This window comes from Lupinus angustifolius, chromosome LG14 (genome assembly GCF_001865875.1).
Source record: "Lupinus angustifolius cultivar Tanjil chromosome LG14, LupAngTanjil_v1.0, whole genome shotgun sequence".
NCBI lineage: Eukaryota > Viridiplantae > Streptophyta > Magnoliopsida > Fabales > Fabaceae > Lupinus > Lupinus angustifolius.
Genome location: NC_032022.1, coordinates 608,091 through 634,740, shown reverse-complemented (window position 1 = coordinate 634,740; position 26,650 = coordinate 608,091). Strand labels below are relative to the sequence as shown.

Sequence of the window (26,650 nt, the reverse complement as noted above, 5' to 3'; positions counted from 1 at the left end):
AAGATTTATATATAGTTATTAAAATATTCATCATTCATTTGGTTCATTTTTATTGAATAGTCAATAATAATTAAATATAATAAATATGTATAAAATTCATATATTATCGGTATATATATTTCTAGTATTGAAAATGCCAGATGAAAAGTTAATACAACTTTTCAAAATTTTGAATAAGTCACTTCCGATATACATTTTCCATTTTGAATTTTTAAACAAATATCTTAACGCGCTTATTAACATTTCTGATTTCTTTATAAGAAATATGATTGGAATATTAAGATAAGCTTATAAGAGTTTTGCTATAACAATAATAATTACTAAGTTGTTAGGTATTAGTGGCGGTATACATCCAGAATGGGGGTTGAATAGGTATGGTGGAGCTCAAGTTCCACTTTTTCGGTTTTTACACACTTGTTGAAAAATGTCCAGTTAATCGATTAACAACTGGTTTTAATCGATTAACTAGTAACAGAAACAAAATGACCGGTTCAACAACTTGCACGATTATTAACAAACACACAAACAGATATACAACAGATCCTTTTGTGCAAGATTAACAAGAACATAGCAAGAAATAAGTATGTAAAATATTAGTTCCAGATTCGCATTAAAACAACTTGAAACATAAAAGAAAAAAGGATAGAAAAGATTGCAGAGATTTTATTCTGGTTCGTTTTGCTGTCCACTGTAAAACTACATTCAGTCCTCCCCTCTGATTTGGGAGATTTTCCTTTCTTCACTATGGAACACAATGTACGTTACATACAAGCTTCCAATTACAAAACTTGAACGCTCATTTCTTGGAACCGAAAGAACTTCGTCACCCTTAGTTTGACCTTTCCCAAAACCTTTCTTACGCGATTCGGCCCCAGTCAAGGTATCGCTCTTTATCCCAAGACCTTCAAGTCTTTGTGTGAAGAACACCTTACCTAACCGCAACTAGGAATTTTCCAATCCTTGAATAACAATGCTTTGAGTTATGAATGAGTACTTAATACTCGGATATTACAATAAAGATCAAAGCCTAAAACCTAAGCCAGAACTCACAAGACGTCCTAGTCTAATATGAATGTTCATGCATGGGGTTTCTGAAAACATGCAATCTTTAAAGAATTATCTTTTTCTTTTCAAGAAACACAAGAATGATGCAAGAATGCTTTTGAAAGAAACATGCAAGATGAATGTGAAAACTAAAGCCTTAGCATGATCTAATCTTTCTCCTAATTCAACACTCAATGTTTTCTCATAGATATGACAGAGAGAATGATGTAAAAGTGTATGGATTCTTGTGCCACAAATGCTGGTATTTCAGTTTAAATAGAAAATTGTTTTAAGTCCCAGTTAATCGATTAAGTACTCATTTAATCGATTAACGAGTTGTTTGAAAATAACTGTTTTCAACTGTTTTCAGTTTTTCAGTTTTCTGTTGAAACTGTAATTTTGTTAATCTGTTAATCGATTAACGAGTTACCTTAATCGATTAACCAATGTAAACATTAGTTTGTTAATGCATGGTAAACTACCTATATGATATATGCTCATGCAATACATGATTTCCAAATATAATACCTTTAATGCATAAAATCAATGTATAAAATGCATGAACCTAATTATCATATATTTCTAGATGATGTCTCATTTTAGTGGATTAATTACTTTATTAAGTCTTGTGAGACTCACACCTAGGTTTACCTAACCTAGACTCAATATCTATGGCAAACATCTTAGACTTCTACAAAGATAATAAAGAATTATGACCTAAATCTAATAAGACACCACTTAAGCCTTTGACATGTTGATTGTTCAGTCATCTTTAAGCTTTAGCTAATTTCTTGTCTTCATCAAAACATAGGCAAACGTTGGTAATGCAATCCTTGACGCTTTGCACTCTAATAAGTGACTAAAACACAAATTTTGTACTACAAAATAGTTTTTTTGTTTGAATAATTAATATCCCTAATTAGAGAAAATCGTGCTTGATAGAATCTTAACATTTTGGTCATCCTAAGATTTAATGGGCGTTATATCACTAGACCAACATCTTGTTGGTTAAGTAAGAAAGAATTACTATGAGTGGAAAAACTATTATAATGAAGCTGCATTATTAGAGACTATAACTAGATGATCATGGTTAAGATATATAGAATATCCTCCATCAATTAATGGATGTGCTTGATGATTAAAAAATAATTTACTTAATAAAGTGAGATATGATATTTTTAAATTTCCAATATAAAATTTGCTTTTATTTGTTTATTTTTTACCATTGTTCATGAGATAATAATAATTAGCAAAACCAAACTGATAATCATTTCTTCAATTTTATTAGTCAATAATGTAGAGAATTTACTTGAAGGTGTGTGTCTTAACTCCAATCGACGACACAAATTTTAGTTGAAGGTGGATGATGATATTTTTTGTCTATAATCCGCATGCATATTTGCGTAAAAGTTGTTACATAAACGAAGTCTTTTTACTTTTACATTCTAAATCATTATTATGAAAGTGAAATTATTAACAAAAGAAGTTCAACATTTGATCATCAATTTGGTGAGAGGGAAACCGACATAACTACCAATAATATTCCTTTATCTATTGAGCAAATAACTAATCTTTTTCGGGATTCATGGTTGTTTTCTTAACAAGCTAAATGCCGTTTCTAAAAATTGAACAATTAATCTTTTAGTTATTGTAGTGATATAGTAAAGTTTTACCTTACTAAATCAACACATTGTTGATAAATAGGCATTAAGTTAAGATAGTGGGATATAATTCAAGTCATTTACTTACTCATATTTTCTAGAAAAGAATTTTGAGAGCATGACTCTTTTTATAATGCGTGATTATGACAATGACGAAACTGGGTCTTTTAAATCTTCAATTAGAAGTTTCATTTTCTTGTCATTCATGACTGATTCATGGTGCCTCTATCACTAAATATATGATTATGGGATTGACAAAAATATTAAAATAACATTGCGTTGTATTAGAATCCTTAAATAGTTATAAATCATCAATTTGTGAATTGGAGTATTTATTGATTATATTTTTGGTGAAGCATTTATTGGATATTAATTTTGCAATATAGTAGTATACAGCTAAGATGTACAATATATCTGAGGTGTTGTGTACATGACTCTGCTTATAATATAGTGGTATACAACTAAGATGTAGTATAATGGAGTAGTATACAACTATATTAGATGATTGTATTATTTATATTTAAGAGTTAATAATAATTAAATATAAATGTTGTATAATGTATGAAAATTATAAAACTCTTAAAATGTTTTTTCTCATTATAATAATAATGTTTTCATTAGAGAAAAATGTACTTACTAACATTATATGAGTTTTTTATATTATCATTACATTATTTATTATTATTAACTTTTATATATAAATAATATAAATAAATAGTGAATGAATATTATATATAAAATTTTATAATTTTGATGCATAAATATTAACTATATCTTCAAATTTTCAAGTCTAGACTGCACCATTGTGGTACATGTTTGATTCCCTTTAAGTAAGGTCTCATGTTTGAGTCTTGTGGATAGAAAAAATGTCTACTGATAAAGTTAGTTCCACGTACCTATAGATGTTCCTGACTCGAACATGATTGCTTCTTATGCGATGATACCTATGAGGAAGAAAAAAAAAAGACTACACCACGGTAATAAAGGAAAGCCCAGTTGATGCCTCGAGATAGTTGATACTATTCTATAATTGTGTTCTTCAAGAGAGTCCAAGTTACATGTTATGTGGGCCACACCCACTCGTAAGGAGGAAGTGGATGAGCCCTCACATCAATAGTCCATAATATAGAGTAAATTATATTTACATTTTATAAATTTTAGTGAAATTATATATTTATATAATTTTTATATTCATATAAATTATCTCTAGCTTATAAATTATCTAATAAACAAAAATAAGACTGATAAGTATAATTAAGTTATACTTTAAGGAATGTTATTATAATTTACTCTTAATTAATAATTATATATTGAACATTTATAAATTTGCATATAGAATTTGCTTATGAAGTCTTCTTTTTTTGTATTTAAATAACATATCCTCAAATTATAGATGCATTTTTTAATGAACCCATGTAATAAGGAGACGTTAACTCTTGTCTTATTTTGTTTTAGCTCTATAGTATACCATATTTTATGGAAATATTGTGTGATATTAAACAAATTTGTATAATTTTTTTTATAACCATTGTTATTAGCATACATATTTAGTTGTAAAATAAATAATGGCGCACAAGTATTCAAAAACTCATAATCATGGGAGAGTTAGCCCCACATATTTATGTACGTTTTCAGTTTGGACATGATTACTTCCAGTGTGAAGATGCCAAAAAAATCTTAATAAACTTTATTTTATCTAAAATATTTGCGTAATTTTAATAAAACTCAAAAAATATGAATGTAATGTACTCTATAAGAAATTAAAAATTAAAACAAGTGTGTTGATAGACACGAAACTCGTTAATCTTACATGATACAACATATTTCATTTTTTACAATTAGAATATATTTTGTGTGTTTGATTTAATTTATATTATAATTTTTTATGTTTATTATAATGTTCAATTTAACTTGATGATAGATGTGGTTAATTCATGTACTGATGGTATAATACCATGATTTTTTGTGCATGTTTTATTAATTATTTAATTGACAAGTGATTAATTATAGAAATTAATCGGTATTGATTTATGCTAAACATAAGATGAGTTTTAGTATAGTATTGTGTTTTCCTAATTTATGGTAAATTTTAATAATTTGTTGAGACGGAAAGTCTTGGACCTCTTTCGGGCCCAAATTCACCCTAAATTCGGCCCAAATGTGATTTTTGAGTTTCATAACTCAGAACCGAATTTTGATTGTGCTATTGACTTCAAAATACTATTTAGAGTCAAAATTAACACGAAGTTTGTCCATAAAACATCTATAGATATTTTTCACTCTGAAATCCAAGTTTCGACGTTCTAAACGTAACCATAAATCGGGAGATTTTTATTCTTTGGCTGAGTTTTAACCGACAATATTCGGGCATGGTTTTAATCACAGTGTTTTATCACGTTAGTCACATCACCCATTCATGAGTCAAGCTTGCTTGTTGAATAAGCAAAAATATAATCACTTACATAATCCCCTAAATCACTCATCAACTCCTTACACCATCATGATTTTGGGGAAACATTTTGATCATCCCCCAAAATCTAATTTCCCCCTCTATAAAAGCAACCCGTTGTCTTTGAGAGAGAACACTTTTTTCCTCACACTCTCACTTTGCATTCTAAGCACTTCTAACTTCTAAGAGATTTCAAGGTATTTCTCTTCTTGTTTTCTCAATCTCTCACACATACACCATTAAATAGTTATCATCTTTTAGTATGTTGTTCTTGATTATGTGATCAACACTATCAACCCTTGTGGTTGCTTTAGAATGAAATGTGTTGAGATGACCATAAAGTTTTATTGAATCAACTTAAGTTACCTCACTTTAAAGTGGTATGTTTAACTTAAGAGGTCTTGATTTAAAATGTTAACTTTTGATATGTTGTTCTTCACTATGTGATCAACACTATCAACCCTTGTGGTTGCTTTAGAATGAAATATGTTGAGATGACCGTAGAGTTCTATTGAATTAACTTAAATTAACTTACTTTAAAGTGGTAAGTTTAACTTAAGAGATCTTCATTTAAAATGTTAACTTTTCATATGTTCTTCTTGACTATGTGATCAACACTATCAACCCTTGTGGTTACTTTAGAATGAAATGTGTTGAGGTGACCATAGAGTTTTGTTGAATCTACTTTAGTTAGCTTACTTTAAAGTGGTAAGTTTAACAGAAAATATCTTGATTTTAAAATATTGATTTTATGAATGAGATCAACACTATCAACCCTTGTGGTTGCTTTAGAATGAAATATGTTGAAATGGTCATGGAGTTTTATTGTTCAAAAGTATTGAATCCACTTGAGTTAACTTACTTTAATGTGATAAGTTTAACTTTAGAGATCTTGATTTAAAGTGTTGACTTTGGTTAAGTAACTTACCTTAAAGTAGTGAATATGACTTAAAAGTCTTCATGAAAGTATTAATTTGTTTTCAAGTTAAAAAGTACAAGATTTGTTAAAGTCTTATTTTAAAAATGATTGTTTTCTTAAACAAGACTTTGGATGATAAAGGATGGTTCAAGAATTTATAATCTTGAAACGAATGGATGAAAGTGATTGAGTCCATGATAGGTTAAAAGATGTGTTTACCTAAGGGTTATCATGCAAGAATTTTAACTCACAAACCTACTATTTTGTTATCGTATTTATTTCTGGAGCTTCCAAAGTTGAGCAACATACTTGTTTCACACTTATCACCAAGGGAACCACTCACACGACACTCTAAGGTGAGGGATAATACACTATGATATAGTGATGTCAGAATATGACTTCCAGATCTCTTAAACTACCTCAAAAGTTTGGAGCTATCTTGAGTATTAAGAAATCTCGTACTTAATCAATTTTTTGTCTGTTAGGATTATGTATAGATGATCTCTAAAGTCATATCGTTTAAGTTATGTCTATGTGTGGAGTAATGTTGTGGTGATCCATGAATGAACATTACTTGAATAACTGTAACTATGAATGATCGACTATCCCTTGAGATATTTGATTTTCTGTATTCTAAAACCCCCTGTCTGATGGTAATAACCGATTACCATGGTTGATAATGGATATCAAAAACAGAATCTTGTATCTACTGTATCTAGGATTAATCAATTAACCCTTTTACATAGTCGATTATCAATATCAAAAATCAGAATCTTGTAGCTATTGTAACTAGTATTAATCAATTAACCTTTGGATTAATCGATTATCAGTGTTATAAAATTGTCTAAATGACATAGAGTATGTGAATGCGAGTAATACAAGATAAAATACTTTAAAAAGGACTGATGTCCCAAAGATGAAACAAATACCTATTACTAGAGCATAAGTAAACATTATATATCGATAGTATGGGCTGCAGGTGGTAACGAGATTACTTAGGGTCTTCTTGATAGGGTTGTCGACTATTGTGTCGTTAAGGGTGAGACACAAAAGGTTATGTTTACCATACAACGAGATCGCCTGATCGTAAGTAGCTTGACTATTGGCCCGTATAGGGTGATTCAACGATGGTTCGTAGTGGTGAGGATATTATTTCTTTTTTTTGTTATGACGTAAGATTGGGCTCCGTAAGGATCATTCCTTTGGGAGATGTCTTAGGCTGGGTCGACCATATAAAAATAAGTAATGGTTAAAAGATTTAATCGACTAACCTTTGTTAGCGTGCATACTTATTATGAACAATGAAGTGGAGGAGAGGAAAGTTACGGGAGACAAATCAGCCCCAAGATGTTGAGAGAGGCGGTGATGCATCAGCAAAATCCTTGAGGGAGAGTCTAGGTGAGACGAGTCCCCTATATTCCTATATAAGATATTTCGTTGGATGAGACAGTTCTCACAGCGCACACTAGACAATCTATGACAATCCCTTTTTGCAATTAGGATAGACGAGAGGGATGCCAAAAAAATGTTTGATATGACACCATCCTAAAATGGACAGTTCCATTGGAACAAATCGATCATATATCCTTGAAAGGAATAAGTTGGTGCGTTCAAATCGTCTTGTTATGGGACTTGCACTCTCGATTATTTCCGAATAGTTTATTGGGAGGATATTGATGTAAGAATGGATGAACTAAACATAACATTCATATATTGAACTCTTGTATATTGACCCCCATATCCTGAGTTACAAACATCATTCATCATCTACATTTATGTGTGTGAGAACATAATATGTATATTATGTGTGTTATATATGGATGTGATATTCTGTATAGTACCATGTCGTTGATGAAAAATATTCATTAGATGTCTTACTCTCTCTCTCTTTCTTCTTTGTATATTGGTACACATCCTTGTCCAGATGGACAAGTCTACACGGGTTCGGAGCTACTGATTTTCGATGTCCCAAGAGGGGACATGGAGAATTGATGAGGAATGATACATCTAGTCTTGGAGCCAACTGCTAGGAGCTATTTCTCACCTCTTTGCTTTTTTGAGTTAGAGATACTTGTGTAGGGAACTTGTTGTAGTGCTGACGACTTCAGCTTAGTTTATATTCATTATAGTTTCCATTTGGACGATGATTAGATTACGTCTTGTACCTTGTGTTAACAGTTCACTTGACCAAGCAAAACGTTGCTATGTGTGTTGTGGGGTCAAACCTATTATAATAAAGAAGTGTTTAGGAAAGTATTGCATCATTTTTAGTTACCGTTAGGTAACCGTCATTGATTTTCTGCAGTTTATGTTACTAAGAACGTGATGTCTCGAAATAGAAATGAATATAAGCAAAACAATTTTTAATGATATATTCAAAAAAAATCTCATTTTAATCACAATATTCATAAAGTAATTCTGAAAACAACTTTTTGTACGCGTTATGGCCATTACGAATACCTCGTGATGCCATTTGGTGTAACAAATGCTCATGCAGTGTTCATGGATTATATGAACAATATTTTCATCCAGACCTCGACACGTTTGTGGTCGTGTTTATCGATGACATCCTTATTTTTTCGAATAATCAGGAGGAACATGTCAAGCATATACAAGTGGTACTACAGATTTTGAAGGACAACCGACTCTATGCCAAACTATCCAAGTGTAAGTTTTGGCTAGAATCAATGAATTTTCTCGGGTATGTGATATCCAAAGGAGGAATTGATATGGATCCTACCAAAGTGGAATTAGTGATGGATTGGAATTCGCCAAAATCGGTGATAGAAATCAGAAATTTCCTCGGTTTAGCAAGATACTACTGGAAGTTCATTGAAGGATTTTTGAAGTTAGTGTTGCCACTGACTATGCTAACGAGGAAAGACAAAGCCTTCGTCTGGATGGGAAACTATGAAGAAAATTTTCAAGAGCTGAAGAAGAGATTGACTATAGCGCTTGTATTGATTTTGCCAGACCCAAATGTGAACTTCAACGTATACTATGCCGCGTCGAAGCAAGGCTTGGGTTGTGTGTTGATGCAACAGAAAAAGGTGATGGCTTATGCTTCAAGACAATTAAAGCCACATGAGTAGAATTATCCAACGCACAACTTGGAGTTGACTACGATCATTTTTGCTCTCAATATTTGGAGGCTTCATCTCTATGGTGTGAGATTTGAAGTCTTCAGTGATCATAAAAGCTTGAAGTATCTGTTCGACCAGAAGGAACTGAACATGAAGCAAAGACGACAGGTTGAATTCCTCAAGGACTATGACTCTGACCTTCAGTACCACCCTGTGAGAGCTAATATGGTGGTTGATGCCTTTAGTAGGAAGTCTCTGCACATGCAACCATGATGGTTAGAGAAATGGAATTGATAGAGGATTTCTGGAATTTGAGCCTCGCTGTTCAAGTAAGACCTATGAGCTTGACTTTAGGTATGCTTATAGTAACCAATGAATTTATGGAACAACTTAAGGGTTTGCAAAGTTCTGATGTTGAACTGCAAGATATGAGAACTTTGTTGGCTGAAGGAAGAGCCCTAGAATTTCAAGAAAGAGCTAATGTAGTACTAATATGCAGGAATCGAATTTGTGTGCCAAGTGACCCAGATTTGAGAATGGCAATTTTGAACGAAGCCCATAAGAGCAAGCTAAGTATTCATCCTGGAGCTACCAAGATGTATCAAGACCTGAAGAAGATGTTCTGGTGGACCAATATGAAGAAGGAAGTAGTAGAGTATGTCTCATGCTACTTAATATGTTAGAAGGCAAAAATCGAGCGGTGCCAATATAGTTGTTTAAGGACTATTCTCCGACGTAAGCTGGTAACTTTTCAGATAATTGTAGATTTTTGACACAGTCAAATTTTTTGTTAGAGTTGTTTGGTAAATAAAAATTGAAGGTAACTTATAGTGTTTGAAATTTACTATCCAAAAAGCTTCTTTAAGTAGTGTTTAGAGAGTAAAGTTAACTTTCAATAATTTACCTGCCAATTTTATCCTTTTAATATTAAAAAATTATATTAGATGTCCTCAATTATTTTTCCATTAGATTTTTTTGTAATATATACATTATTTTTGCATATAATTATTAGATGAATGTATAAAATATTTTCAAGTTGTATACTTTATGGTGTATAGTGTCAATAGTGAAATAATATTATAACTTATGTAACTTAATTATATTTTTGAAAAAATATTGAAAACACAAATAATATATTAAAATAAAACAAAAAACAAATAAAATATATAGTGTATGTCCAATTAATAACTAAAATATAAAAATAAATTATTATTTTAAATTATCTAGTACTTAATTACTCTAATTAATAAATAGTGTATGTCCTTTTTGGTAATTTTATATTGCAATCAGTTTTATCGAACAAGTCTAATTTAATAAATTACTTTTATAGTTAGAGGCTCTCAGCTAATTTTGCAAAACAAAGCCTTAGTCTAACATTGTTCAAATTATTAAGAAAATAATTATGATTTGTATATCTTTACTATTTCTTTTTAGGATTTAATATATAAATGTGTCAATGTAAAATTTGATACAAGACATCATTTATAATTTTATAAATTATTTTTAACTCTTAAATAAAACAATATAAATGAACAAAAAATTTCATTGACAATACATAAAATATTACACTCATATTTATAAGTGAAACAAATTACACAAATATGGAAGGATTAATGTGAATAATGATTCATTTGGATCAAACATAGTCTTCAAGTATATTGAGAGAGAAAAGAAATAGCAAAAATAATAATTCAATACACAACACTCCTATTTAATAGGGACTAATGAAAATAATTATATCTTACTCTATAAGTGAAAAGATCATTTTTAGTATATAACTAGGTTTGTGAGTAACAACTTTTACCTAAATATGATTATGACTTAAAATTATATATCAAACAAACAAGACTAAAATACTAAATAGTCAAATATTCAATTTCTGTGAACATTTTTTAGAATAGATGACTATACAACCTGTAAAATATTAATTCCTTAATTAATTTGAAGGTAAATATTTTTTTTGACTCAAATTCGGGTCACACCATGCCATTCTTTCGGTTTTGCCCATTTAAACTTCCAAGTTCAATTCTCATTCAGGTTAAACAAAACCATACTCTCTTCACACCGTGAACCAAAAATCCCCACCCTCCTCCGCCGCTGTCTCCGTCGCATTCTTCTCAGGCCACTTCACTCTACAACGGAACCAGTTTCACATTCATCTTCTATGGAATCAACCAATAGATTATGAGTTCATACATGTGCGCTACTTCTTTTTCGCTTTGCATTGCGTCTCTTTCTTTAATTCTCTGTGTTATTAGTTGCTTTTCATTTTATGTAATATTTTATCCTATTGAAAATGATGCAAAGGGTTAATTGTTGTAGAATATCATGTAGGATTGTGTTTAGAATGAGAGGGGATGCAGGGGTAGTCTGGTAATTCCTCCAAACCTTGATTACTCTTTATCAGTGTTTTAAATTGAGGTTAAGTTGCGTTTATCATAATTACGGGAAAACCAGTTGCGGAGACTACCGAAACCATAGTATTGCGGCTGCAATTACAGTTGTCGGGTGAAATTTAAAATAGGGTTCTTTAATTTTAGGGGTGACACTATAACACTCTTGACATGTTTATTTTTAATAATTGAGGTTTGACATTAATAGATTCATATAGTGTTAGTACGTGGTTGTATATATCTTTACTGGTATACAATTATATGCACATTTTTTTAGTTATTCAGAAACAAAATATTACTCTAATGTTTATGAAATTTATTATAAATTACTTGAGATATCTTTAGAGGGTGAGTATTGCCGCAACAAAATGGTAGCCGATGCCTTATGATATGACAAACTCTCCGCATTAAGTGGGAAGCTTCTTGCATTATGCCACTCATATACTTGAGTACTTGACATATGTTTTTTGTTTAGCATTTAACACCCAATTAAATTTGCATTATTAATTTAACTGTAATAGCCAAAAAAGTTAATATGGTGTGTAGACAAAATTTCTTGTGTACTTTGGCTTATCAAAATAGTAAACATTTAACATGAATAGAAAAAAGAAAAACAAAAAAATAGAGATTCCAATGTTTGATATGTGACGTTTGCTAGTGCTTGGGAAATAAGATGTGTAAATACCATGTGCCACTTAAAATTTAACCTTGCAGCTAGCACACAAAAAGGAAAAATTGTTGCCTAATATGATTGAAATCTCACATGATTTTGCTTCACTCTTTGCATGAATTTAACAGGACTCTCAACATACTCAGCACTCTCCTCTCTCAGAGTGGTGGCTAGCTCTTGTTCTCTGATCTTTTGAAGTACCGGATCAATATCATAAATGTCAAATTATTAGGTAAATGGCCTAATGCCTTCATGGATATGTATATCTTCATAGCCTTTTTCTGCCATGTCAACTTATATATACCCTCCAATCACCTCAGTATACTTCCTTTTGTCAGGTTTCAACTCTTGGAGTAATCTATCGCTCTTTCAGATCAAACAAAGATAAAATATTACATTTCTCCACAACCATCTAATCCATCCCTATTCTGCACCTAATTTTACAATCATTATTTTTTGGTGGTTTTCTGTGTAACACAATGTCAGCCAACAAGTCCCTTTTGAAGATCTTTAACAAAGGTGTGTCTCTTCCTTCCAACAAACACGAACAACTTGCTCACAACATAGTCAACATTCTCATTAATTCAAGATTTGCACCCAACATGGAACTGCAATCTTTGATCCCTGGCATCAACCTCAATGTCACCTACCATGTTCTCTCCAGCCCCTCGCTCCCTCCTCAGTCAACCTTAGCCTTTTTCCACTTCCTCAGAACCCAACATTCCCCAACTGCCCAAACGTTTGACCTCAAGGCCCATGTGATCCTCTTCTCAAGGCTTTTCGAGGCTCGAAAATTTGCCTCCATGAAGAGCATCTTGAGCAATGTTGTCACTGAGGTGGGTATTCATTGTCCCGTAAAGGGTATTGTGTCTTTGCTTGATGAATGTGACTTTAATCGCCATTTTGTTGAGAAGCTATGTGACATGTTGTTCAGGGTGTGTTCTGATAATAGATTGTTTGAGGAAGCTTTTGGGGTCTATGATTATGCTGAAAGGAAGGGTTTGGTGATTGAGGAGAGGTCTTGCTTTGTACTCTTGCTTGCTCTGAAGAAGTGTGGTGAGATGGAATTGTGCCTTGGGTTCTTTCGCCGGATGGTTGAGTCGGGTAGTCTTGAAATCAAGGTTCAATCTTTGACACTTGTGCTTGATGGTTTGTGTAGGAGAGGAGAGGTTGAAAGAGCTATGGTGCTGATGGATGAGACGACAAGTAAGGGCATTGTGAAACCAAATGTGTATACTTACAATACGTTGTTGAATGCATATGTTGGGAGAAAGGATCAAAAGGGTGTTAATGAGATATTGAAATTGATGGAGAAGGAAAAAGTTGTTCGTAGTGTGGCAACGTATAGTATTTTGATTCAGTGGTATGCGAGCTGTGGCGATTTTGGGGAAGCTGAGAATATATTTGAGGATATGCGTAGGAGAAATATCAAAATGGATGTTTATGTGTATTCGTCAATGATAAGTTGGAATTGTAGGTCGGGGAATATTAAGAGGGCATCTGCTTTGTTTGATGAGATGTGTCAAGAAGGCATTGTCCCTAATGCTCATACTTATGGGGCTTTGATTGACGGCTTATGCAAGGCAGGCCAAATGAATGCTGCAGAAATTTTGCTAGAAGAGATGCAAACTAAGGGAATCGACCTGAACATAGTAATATTTAATACAATGATGGATGGTTACTGCAAAAGAGGAATGGTAGAGGAAGCTTTGAGACTGCAAGTTATTATGGAAACGAAAGGTATCGAAGGAGATGTGTTTACATACAACATTCTTGCTAGTGGGCTATGTAAATTGCATAGGTATGAAGAAGCCAAGTGGACTTTAAGTACAATGGTAGAGAAAGGAGTAGCTCCAAATGTTGTGAGTCTCACTACATTTATCGAGATATATTGTAAGGAAGGAAACCTTGCACAAGCCGAGTGGCTCTTTAGGGATATGGAGAAAAAGGGAGAGGTGCCTAATGTTGTAACATACAATACTCTAATAGATGCATACAGCAAAAAAGAAAATGTTAAGAATGCTCATATTTTAAAATCTGAAATGGTAGAGAAGGGGTTATTGCCGGATGTCTATACATACACATCGCTAATACACGGCGAATGTATTGTTGGCAGGGTAGATGAGGCAATGAAGCTTTTCAATGAAATGTTGTTAAAGGGCATAACTGGAAATGTTGCCACATATACGTCAATTATTTCAGGTTTATCCAAGGAGGGGAGATCAGATGAAGGTTTTAAATTGTATGATGAGATGATCGAAAAGGGCCTAACACCCGATGATAGAGTTTTCACTGCACTTGTTGGTAGCCTTCACAATTCTTCCTCCAATGGTGCCATGCAACAAAGTGAAAACAGGGAACAAAAGTAAACACTTAAGAGACCTTGAGTTGACCAAAATTTGGTTTGCCAAGTTCATGGTGGATTATGCTTCAAGGTCAAAATGGTTGTCTTTGAAGCCCATGCAAGAGGATTGTGTCAGTGGTGATTCCAGCTTTCACATTACCAAAATTAGTCTGGATAGTGAGGATAATGTGCAAACATTCTGGTGTTGGGTACGGTACAAAGCTTATCCTTTTAATTTTCAATATATACATATATGTGTGTGTATATATGTATATATTGTAAGTCATCATATTGAAATTTGTGTAATTATGAATTGAACACATTTTTAATAGGGGACATCAAGTTGGAACCAATTTACGCATAAACAGGAGCTTATGGATGAAGCTAGTGGACAGTCTTCAATGCTAGTTATGTATGTTCATTATAGAATCTGTATGATTTCATATGCATTTAATTAGTCTAGAGCCTATAAAAATATATACAATTTCTGAGTTCTGACAGAGGATTTTGGATCTTCTAGGCAGAAAAAGGGAAAGGAAAACCTTTACATTTTGAAAGTGTTCTGCATCCTGCAATATATGGGGATGGAGCAGCATTGAAAAAGTTATACCTATGGGATTATTTATAAATCAAGTTGTCCAGCGAAGTATGGTTTTTCATTGTGCAATTCTTCTTTCGCTGCGTATGTGCTGTTTTATTACTTGTACATGAACATGTCTTAATCTTCAAATTTTTTTGATAAAAAATTAAGCTATTTTCTCTTCTTCCTCTATTTTCCCCCTGTAAGAGTGGGGTGTATTTGTGTTTTCTAAGTTTATTTATAATTGAAACGGGTGTGTTCACCATTTCATTTTATCAACGTTTTGCATTTAATTGAGATCCTATGATGTATCCCTAAAACAAAATGGTATATTCACTTCATCTTGTTCAAATTTACCAACTTAGTCCCAACATGTGATTTTATCATGTAAAATGATATTGCCATGTGTCAATATCACAGGCCAGACAAGTGATGTGTGTTCTTCTGTTGGCTAAGGCAACATTGTTGTCAATTTCTAGACCGAGGGACTAAAAGTGCAAAACGTGGGAAGTTTAGGGACTAAAATTGCTAAATTAGAACAAGAGGGTTTAGCTGTTGCATGTAGAATGTGTCAAATTAATGTAAAAGATAGCAGTTTACGACATGCTAGCTAAGCATGGTCTGGGTATGGAACTTCCGCGTGTCGCCTCTTTGACGTTGCTCCTGGTTTTTGTTCTATTCCTTTGTTACTAGATAGTGCCTCTACTATTTATCAGTGGCCGCTGCCAAAATTCAGCCATGATGGCGTTGTGGACGGCGTTGCGGGCAAATGGCGGACGTCATCATGGGGGTTGAAAAAAATAAATAAAAAATATAACGTAATAGGAAAAAATAATAATAAATACAATAACACAAAAATCAAACAATAACATAAAGTTTAATTAAAATCATTAAATATTAATGTCTCATAAAGATCACTAAAAAGTAACAACTAATACTAATAAGCCTTGTCAACATTCACAACTAAAAATCAAAGGAAAACACAAATACAAAATGCAAAAGATATAAATTTCTAAATGTTGTCATTCTCCCCAACATCATCCTCCACAACTGCAAACTCAGCAACATATCTTCAATTTCTTCTTTATCTGAGTCATTACATTCAAAAGTTGCAGCTTCTTCAAGTATTTTCTCTTTACCTTTTTTAGATGATGAAGAATCACCCTTAGCTTTTCCTCTTGAACGTATAAGTATAGGGTTCTTTATTTTTTGACGCCTTGTACTCATTTTAGGCTCTCCAATCTCTGAAGCCCTATAAACAGCATCCCATCGTAGATTATCATCATCTACAAAAACCCTCTCATTTCCACCTTCATCATCATCACTATCCATCTCCCCAACAAACCATTTATTACATTCATCAATGTCGTTAAGGGAGATTGGGTCAACTTCATCCTTGATGTTATATCTCCGCTTAAATGCTTGATTGTATTTAACATAGACCAAGTCCTGCATTCTTTTGATATCAAGCTTATTCCTTTTCTTGGTATGAATCTACAACATTCTAATAAATAACTAAGATGAGACACTTATAATTTTGTAAGGTAAACCCAAAAGGAAAGTAAGTAAATAATTATTTGTTCAAAAAACACTCCAGTTGTGTTCACATCCCGATGCACTACAAGTCAAATACAAGATTCGTATAGCTAATTGTTGCAAATTTGGGGATGATACACCAAACGTTCTCCACCATACAGCTACAAAGGTGAATTAATTTGTTAAGCAATTGACTTAAATATAACAACATATTTTGTAAAGCCAAAAATATTTTATTTCTTACCTGGTGCCATTTCTGTCCTCGTGGCTATAGCTGTGGATGATCCAAACATTCCACTCCCATCTTTATATGCTTGCATCTCTTTCAACATCATGAATTCTGTTTGTGTATTGAGTGCAAACTTATGAAGGCAAGCATGCAACCCACCTATAATTCCAGGGTCAAATTTCATACTACGATTTGCATAATAATATTCCGGATTTAGCATGTGACCAGCCGCATGTAATGGGCGATGAAGCTGATAATTCCATCTCTCATTGAATGCCTTTATAATGGCCTCCTTAGCCTTATCCATAGCTTCATAAATATAACCCATAGCTGCCTTCTTCTCACTATCCACGAGCCGAAGCACTTTCACAAGAGGTCCCATAACCTTCATTGTATATGCTACATTCTTCCAAAAGCTTGGCATGAGCACAATTTTTGTTGCTTCCTTTCCTTTGGTTTCTTTGGACAATTTGTTTGTTGTCCACTCATCTGAGACAAACATCTTTCTCAAATTTGCCTTCTCCTCATAAAGCCTTTCCAAAGATAAAAAGGATGTTGCAAAGCGGGTCACTGCATGTTTCACCAACTCCCTCTTTTTTGTGAAGTGTCTCATCAAACTCAAAGTACTTGAATGGCCGTAAATGAAGCCAACAAGAGAGATAACCCTTTTGATTGTCATTTTGATCATAGGAAGCTTTACAATATCTTCCAACATCAAATCTATGCAATGTGCTGCACATGGGGTCCAATAAATTTTTGGTCTTTTCATTTCCAACATCTTACCAGCTAGAACATAGTTGCTCCCATTGTCTGTTAACTTCCATAATATTTTCTTCTCCAACGACCTCCACAACAGCATCAAGCAACTCAAATATTTTATCGCCGGTTTTTACAAAGTCAAACTCATCCACAGACTTGATGAACATTGTCCATGCAGTCGAATTCACTAGAAAATTAATAATACATCTTTGTTTCCTATCAGTCCAAGCGTCAGACATGATGGAGCATCCAAATCTTTCTCACTGCACTTTTTGGTCCTTCATCAAGTCTTCTGTGTAGTTTACCTCCATTTGTAAGAGTGAGACTCTCATAGCATAGTAGTTTAGAGGTGGCAAATGTGGTCCAAACTTTCCGATAGCTTCAAGCATTTCACGGAAGCTGTCCAACCTTACCAAATGGAAAGGGAGACCAGCTTGATACCAAAATCGAGCTATGAGTTGGTGGACTCACCGCACAACTTTTTTGTCTATAGTCTCTCTTATATTTGCTATTTCTTACTTGCAGTCTCTGGCTTTCTATAAAAAAAGATCTATATGGCCTTTCTTCTTCAAAGCCTTCATTGAGTGCACACTCTTTATTGGGAGGAAGAAGAAAGGCCATATAGATCTTTTTTATAGAAAGCCATAGACTGCAAGTAAGAAAGAGAAGTTACGCCAAACAAATATAAAAGAGGTTATAGACAAAAAAGTTGTGCGACGAGTCCACCAACTCATAGCTCGATTTTGGTATCAAGCTGGTCTCCCTTTTCATTTGGTAAGGTTGGACAGCTTCCGTGAAATGCTTGTAGCTATCGGAAAGTTTGGACCACATTTGCCACCTCCAACCTACTATGTTATGAGAGTCCCACTCCTACAAATGGAGATAAATTACACGGAAGACTTGATGAAGGATCATAAAGTGCAGTGGGAAAGATTTGGATGATCCATCATGTCTGACGCTTGGACTGATAGGAAACAGAGATGTATTATTAATTTTCTAGTGAATTCGACTATAGGGACAATGTTCATCATGTCTGTGATGCGTCTGACTTTGTAAAAACCAGCGATAAAATATTTGAGTTGCTTGATGCTGTTGTGGAGGAGGTTGGAGAAGAAAATATTATGCAAGTTAACAGACAATAAGAGCAACTATGTTCTAGCTGGTAAGATGTTGGAAATGAAAAGACCAAAAATTTATTGGACCCCATGTGCAGCACATTGCACAGATTTGATGTTGGAAGATATCAGAAAGCTTCCTAGGATCAAAAGGGCTATCTCTCTTGTTGGCTTCATTTACGGCCATTCAAGTACTTTGAGTTTGATGAGACACTTCACAAAAAAAAGGGAGTTGGTGAAACATGCAGTGACCCGCTTTGCAACATCCTTTCTATCTTTGGAAAGGCTTTATGAGGAGAAGGCACATTTGAGAAAGATGTTTGTCTCAGATGAGTGGACAACAAACAAATTGTCCAAAGAAACCAAAGGAAAGTTTGCACTCAATACACAAACAAAATTCATGATGTTGAAAGAGATGCAAGCATATAAACATGGTAGTGGAATGTTTGGATCATCAACAACTATAGCCATGAAGACAGAAATGGCACCATGTAAGAAATAAAATATTTTTGGCTTTACAAAATATGTTGTTATATTTAAGTCAATTGCTTAACAAATTAATTCACCTTTGTAGCTGTATGGTGGAGAACGTTTGGTGTATCATCCCCAAATTTGCAACAATTAGCTATACGAATCTTGTCTTTGACTTGTAGTGCATCGGGATGTGAACACAACTGGAGTGTTTTTTGAACAAGTAATTATTTACTTACTTTCCTTTTGGGTTTACCTTACAAAATTATAAGTGTCTCATCTTAGTTATTTATTGGAATGTTGCAGATTCATACCAAGAAAAGGAATAAGCTTGATATCAAAAGAATGCATGACTTGGTCTATGTTAAATACAATCAAGCATTGAAGCGGAGATATAACATCAAGGATGAAGTTGACCCAATCTCCCTTAACGACATTGATGAATGTAATGAATGGCTTGTTGGGGAGATGGATAGTGATGATGATGAATGTGGAAATGAGAGGGTTTTTAAAGATTGATGATGATCTACTGATATTGATGATGATGAAGGTGGAAATGAGAGGGTTCTTGTAGATGATGATGATCTACGATGGGATGCTGTTTATAGGGCTTCAGGGATTGGAGAGCCTAAAATGAGTACAAGGCGTCAAAAAATAAAGAACCCTATACTTATACGTTCAAGAGGAAAAGCTAAGAAAGCTAAGAGTGGTTCTTCATCATCTAAAAAAGGTAAAGAGAAAATACTTGAAGAAGTAGTTGAAGAACTAGATGAAGAAGTAGATGAAGGAGTAGATGAAGAAATGGATCATGGACAAAGTGAAGAAGAAGCTGCAACTTTTGAATGTAATGACTCAGATGAAGAAGAAATTGAAGGATATGTTGCTGAGTTTGCAGCTGTGGAGGATGATGTTGGGGAGGAGGACGATATTTAGAAAATTATATCATTTGCATTTTGTATTTGTGTTTTCCTTTGATTTGTAGTTGTGAATGTTGACAGACTTATTAGTATTGTTTGTTACTTTTTAGTGATCTTTATGAGACATTAATATTTAATGGTTTTAATTAAACTTTATGTTATTGTTTGATTTTTGTGTTATTGTATTTATTTATTTATTTCCTATTATGTTATATTTTTTATTATTTTTTCAACTGCCATGATGATGTCCGCCATTTGCCCGCAACGCCTTCATGGCTGAATTTTGGCAGCCGCCATCCACAATGGGCAACACTGTTCCCTTCCAAAACTCAACTTGCAAATAAACCTTTAGGCTTTAAAGTGTAATTCATGGTTTCGAATCTTTCATTTTCTCTTTGTTCTTTTTTAAGACTCAATTTGGCAAACTGACTCTTTAAGGGGGAAGAAGTGAAAAAAAGTTTTAGAGTAATCTCACAAGTATATTTGATGGCTCTCGAAATCTTTTCTTTCCTCTTCTAAAATTCAACTGACAAAGAGATTATTAGAGACTTACTATATATGCCGATAAAATGAGGTTAATTCTGCATGATGACCTAATTAAAGGCATCTTAGCAAATTCCTCATTATAATTTTGACTATAATTAAATAATGATGTTGAATAAAAGTAGAACTATAGTTAAATAGTGTGATATGTTGAACCAACCTAGGGTTGTTCCCCAAGTAGCCTCGCTGAGTTGCTGATGAAAGAGCTACTTTGCTTGTTGGGAGTAGGGGTATAAGGGGTTTTGGATTAAACCGTGAAACTGATGGAATTGAACTGAACTAAATCGCAAAATGTGGTTCGGTTTCGCAGTTTGGTTTAGTTATTTTTTAAGGAACCATTTATGTGCGGTTCGATTTATGGTTTTAGAAATTTTGGAACCGAACTGAACCGCATATTAAAGAAATATATACTATGGAATGATGTTTTATTGTTGTTTAAATTCTTCAACAAATCTCGTGTAAATTGTAGTGTTATATTAATGTTGTGAAACCCGAGTCGGACGTTAAACCGGAAGAGATATCGTATTAGGTTTAACCGGTTTAAACAGTTAAACCATCCGGTCGAATCGGGTGATTTAATATATAATTAATATAGGCGTATATGGGGTTTTGGTTTAAAGCGTGAAACTGATGGAATTGAACCGAACTAAACCGTAAAATATGGTTCGGTTTCGCGGTTCAGTTCGATTATTTTTTAAGGAACCATTTATGTGCGGCTCGGTTTATGGTTTTAGAAATTTTGAAACTGAACCGAACTACATATTAAAGAAATATATATCATGGAATGATGTTTTATTGTTGTTTAAATTCTCCAACCAATTTTGTGTAAATTGTAGTGTTATATTAATGTTGTGAAACCTGAGCCGAACGTTAAACTGGAAGAGATCCCGTATTAGGTTTAATCGGTTTAAAAAGTTAAACTATCCGGTCGAACCGGATGAATTAATATATAATTAATATTTTTTATAAACAAATATATAAATATATATAAATGTAAAATTGTATAACTAATAATTATGCATAATTATATTGAAATAACATCTCTTAATATTTTTTAGGACTAGAGTAAAACAAAATATTGGAGTAGTATCTTTTTTTTTTGAATTTTAAGTAAACTGATCAGTTTACTTTTCGGGTTATTCCGGTTTAATCAGGTTTAATACGGTCGGGCCAGAATATTCTCAGTTCAAAGTGATCCAACTCTTATTCGGTTAAGATTGCTGACGAGAGTCGTTTTCACGTCCGGTCAGTGGTCAAACCGGTTGGTCTGCCTAGTACGATCCGATTTTCATGACATAGGTTATATATGTAACTAAATTGTTATTATATTAGTATTATATATGTTATTACTTACTAAATTATTTCTTAGTGTCTTGATGATTTGGAACATCAGTTTGAAACCAACATATACCATATATTGTTATACATACATGTATAATTTTATATGTTACTAATTGTGAATTGTAAAAGTTATATATGTAACTAATATATATTCTACTAATTGATATATGTTATGTTATATATATATATATATATATTACTAATTAATTATGGATTGTATTGCTATTTATGTTGTGATAATTCATTTTTTTCTTCATAAATTATATAATTGTTATATATGTTATTAACAAATAGTTATGAATTTTATTTTTCTTGGAGTACATTTTGAACTTTCAATTGATGCAAGATTTTTTATAAAAATAATAGGAAAAACCGTGGAACTGAACCCAACCATTCAAGAGCGGTTCAGTTCAGTTCCTATAGTTAAATTTGTTGTTAACTGAGTAGAATCGAACCATATATTTCTGTTCGGTTTTGTCACTGAAATGCACCAAAAATCAAATTGAACCGAACTTTTATACTCCTAGCTGGGAGCTCATCTTTTGTGCCACTCAATATACTATCAACTCTGATTGGTTGAAAATAAATTATTTAAGTTGAAATTATAATTATTAAATATATTTCTGACTAATTATATCCCATGACACATGATATGACACAAAGTAATGAGACAATAGATGTGTTCCCTTACTTGATACTCTCTTTCAAATTTAGTAATTCATCTTGCACTAGGTTTTTTCATTAGTAATGTTATTTTCACATAACATCATATTATAAATCATTATGACGTTGTTCGATTTATATATCCAACTTTATCTATTGTGATTAGGATCTAGTTTTTATTGTAGTATTACTTTGACAACTAAATTGTGACAACTTTTAGTTGGTTCTTGTTTTTAAATAAATATTTTAAGATGAAAAGTGAAAGATATAAAGAAAATTTGATTTGTTGTAGGAGAAGTTTGTAAATAGGGTTGGTTCAATAACACTATCCTTATTTTATTTCTCTTTTTTCTTTACTCTATACAAAATTGTTTTTTTACATCTACTCGTATTTGCACAATTGCACAAATTCCCCTTCGTGTGAAAAAGATTTAAAGAAGTAACAAGAAACAAATTGTGAATTGTGAAAGTGTTCATTTTTCATTTATTTCTTTTTAAGAGAAAGTATATATTATTGATGTACAAAATTTGGAATATCTATTTCTTGAAGAAATTTCAACCCTTGAATAATTAATGAATATCAAATATGAGAAATTGAAAGAAAATGGAAAAAAAAAATCTTAACAGATCAATTTGCTAACAAGAAGTTTCTCTCAATTAATTTTCTCACTCCTTTTAAAAATATGTAAATAATGAATGATGATAAAATAGGGTGCGATGATCAATTCTCCTAATTGTTATCTATCTACACTCCTTATTAATCAACTCATCACAATTTTAAAATATACAAAGCAAAAAGTATGATTTTTTAGTTGTGAATATGTATGTATAGTCAATTTGAAGTGTCAATACTCTTACCTTATAAACATGTACGAAAAATGATGTTGGAAAAAAGGGCCGGACATGATTATTCCTCAATTTCTCTTAAACTAAGTTTTAAAATATAATTAAAATATTCCAAGCACTGGTTAGGTATTGTAAATTTCAACTTATAGTCCATTCAAACATCACACTACAAAATAAGAGTTGTTAGTCAATTCAATATTTCAACCTTGGAACACGACTAAATGATACCCCTAGAGAAACAGTGACACTATACCCAATTATCCATTTCCAATTTCAACAAACTTGAATAAAAAACTTATGGTGTTGTAGTATTGTAAAACCAACTCTAATTGAATCAAGTGATTTGCCCAAGAAAAGCTATAAACCAATATATCATCAAAAAACACAAGCACAAATTTCCTCAAAAGACATTTGAAAATTTCATTCATCAGACGTTGAAAGGTTGCAAAGGCATTAGTCAAACCAAAAAGCATGATCAACCATTCATAGTGGCCTTGATGAGTTTTAAAGGCGATCTTAAATCTATCTGCATGATTCAAAACAATATGATGATAGCCTCATCTTAAATTCAGTTTTGAAAGAAACAAGTACCAAAAAGTTCATCAATTAATTCATCCATAGTAGGGATTGGAAAGGAATCCTTAATTGTTATAGCATTGAGAGCTCTATAATCAGTACAAACTCTCTAAGTCCCATTTTTTTTCTTTATTAAAATGATAGGAGAAGAGAAAGGGCTCCTACTTTGTTGAATGATGCCTTGTTCTAGCATTTCAGTCACCAATTTCTCAATTTCCTCATTCTGACTGTGAGGATATCTATAAGGTCTAACTTTAACAGGATCAGAGCCTTGTAATAATGAAATAGAGTGATCATGGGTCTTGGATGTTGGAAGTGACTTAGGTGTGGCAAATACCTCACTATAAGTGTGCAACAATAAAGCCAATTTTGGTTCATATCATCAAGTAGGTGCTTGAATGAAATAGAAGTGGGACCCTCCTCAATTACTTGCATACTGAAAATTTCAGCAATTGAGTTAGTGTGTACCGTCCTTCTGATATGACGAAGCTCAGCTTGAGCATGAGCTAAATCTTGAACACCTTTGAGGGAAATGAACTTGCCCTTCCTAATAGGCGTTAGCCAACTAGCACCTAAGATCAAATCAACTTCATAATTTGGTAAGAGAAAAACATGAATGTGAAATGAATTGCCCTGAGCTTGCACAATGATTTGCTGAATCAATCCTTCAACATTCATATAATTGCCATTCTCCACCATCACCTTGAACAGAGGAACTGGTTCTATAGGCAATTTTAGGACCTTGGCCACTCTGGATTGCAAGAAATTATCTGAACTGCCTCCATCAATTAGAACCGTAATAGGAAGCTTATAAATATGAGCCAAAACTCTAATAGTGCCCACTCCCATACCACCTTTTAGTGCATTCAATGACAAATGGTGGTCATGCACCAAGGTATGGGCAAGGTTTTCAATAGCTGATGGCACATCAGAGTCCATGACCATGGAGTCTAAAAGATCCTCATCCAATTGCAAGAACAACAATTGTCTATTAGGACATTTGTGATTAAAAGTGATTTTTTCATCACAGAAATAACACAAGCCTTTCTCTCTTCTAAGTTGCATTTCAGCTGTACTGATTTTCCTAATTAGGAGTTCTCAAGGGAGGACCCCCTAGGGTAAGTAATAAACCTGAAGCATTATGCTTAACCACTTTAGACCCCACAATAGAAGACCCGAAATTAGGAGAAGTGTGGGTTATAATTGGAGAGTACTTATGTGTGTAATTAGAATTAATGGCTTTAGGCACATATGTGTATCTCTCCTCATAAAGTCCGGCTAAAGCTACAACTCTTAACAAAGTAGGAGGGGCCATAACCACTACATCACGACATATTTCCTTTTGTAAACCCTCCACAAAGCAATTGAGTAATGCTTCATCATTTAAGCCTACTGATCTATTAGCCAATGCCATAAACTTGAGATAGTAAACAGAAAGAGAACCTATTTGGGTCAAGTTGAACAAATCCGCCATTGGACAATCATAAGGAGAAGGACCAAACTGCGATTCCAATGCTCTGGTAAGATCTAATAGGTATTTACAACTGAAATTATGTGCAACATTTGAAACCAAGACACCACATCTTTGTCAAAATGCATAGCCGCAATGTCCACTCGAGACACATCGGGTGTGTTGTTATAGGTAAAGAATTTTTCTGCCTTGAAAATCTAGGGGTTGTTCCATCAAAGTGAGGAAAACCAAGAGACATGTCCTTGACTGGAAGGACAAGAGGCACTTGAGCAACAATTGAAGTTCCTGAGTTTGAATGGCTTCCATGAGTGTGAGAAGTATTCATCAAAATTTGTTGTAAAGCCAGTTGAATCTGATCCATACGATCATTATGTTCCTTGAAATGAAGATCCATTGTCTGAGTTAAACGATGAAGTTCATCCGAGTGGAATGTCACCGTAGCTTGTAAATCTTTTAATCTAGTGTTCTCAGCCATGAAAGCTCAATGAAAGCACTAAATGTAACAAATAATTATTTAGGGAATTCAAATTGATAGAAGAAGATGCATTAGATGTAGCTCTTGAATATAAGAGATTCAAGGCTAATTCAAGTACATAGAAGAATTTAACACAAATAAGAAATAGAGGAAGAAGGAATCAGGAAAGGATATATTCCTTTTGCAGAGAGAGTAATCATATCACTAATTTTCTACACACTTGTTACATAATCATGCCCTTTTGCAGAGAGAATAATCATATCACTAATTTTCTACACACTTGTTACATAATCATATCACTAATTCTCATGATTTCAGCATCCATATTTTCAGCCACGTGTCCATTGGTTATAACCAATTCCTCATCATTACCTCGGACAAAGATCATCTGTCCCAAAAAAATTATGTCCCCTTGTCCCTAACCAATAGTATTTTCCAAAATAATATAAAATATTAATTTATATTTGTCGCGCCCCGATTTTCGGCTACGCGACCTCTCGAGTCGCCACTACATTTTTTTACTGTCAAAAATGTAGAAAAATCTTTTTTAGCCCAATTACCTTGG

General features: G+C 33.0%; 2 protein-coding genes across 10 annotated transcripts; one reads left to right on the top strand and one right to left on the bottom strand.

Moving 5' to 3' along the window:
• Positions 11,164-15,226, top strand: LOC109327072 (pentatricopeptide repeat-containing protein At2g32630). 9 transcript variants are annotated; one of them, XM_019560074.1, is made up of 5 exons: positions 11,164-11,354; positions 12,348-12,451; positions 12,558-12,609; positions 12,644-14,772; positions 14,896-15,226. In XM_019560074.1, exon 4 carries the CDS (start codon positions 12,699-12,701, stop codon positions 14,586-14,588), a length of 1,890 nt encoding a protein of 629 aa, XP_019415619.1. In that variant the 5' UTR covers positions 11,164-11,354; positions 12,348-12,451; positions 12,558-12,609; positions 12,644-12,698; the 3' UTR covers positions 14,589-14,772; positions 14,896-15,226. The 9 variants fall into 9 exon arrangements, with proteins under 9 accessions (XP_019415619.1, XP_019415623.1, XP_019415620.1 ...); XM_019560078.1 differs by having other exon boundaries at positions 12,558-14,772; positions 14,896-14,975; positions 15,088-15,226; XM_019560075.1 differs by having other exon boundaries at positions 12,558-14,772; positions 14,896-14,975; positions 15,084-15,226.
• LOC109326296 lies at positions 17,089-17,767 on the bottom strand. The gene is made up of 2 exons (XM_019558995.1): positions 17,134-17,767; positions 17,089-17,093 (listed from the first exon to the last, which is right to left on the bottom strand). Exons 1-2 carry the CDS (start codon positions 17,765-17,767, stop codon positions 17,089-17,091), a joined length of 639 nt encoding a protein of 212 aa, XP_019414540.1.

Excerpts from the sequence above, each read along its gene's own strand:
- LOC109327072 (XM_019560074.1), top strand. The coding sequence starts at position 12,699 with ATGTCAGCCAACAAGTCCCTTTTGAAGATCTTTAACAAAGGTGTGTCT.
- LOC109326296 (XM_019558995.1), bottom strand. The coding sequence starts at position 17,767 with ATGCTGTTGTGGAGGTCGTTGGAGAAGAAAATATTATGGAAGTTAACA.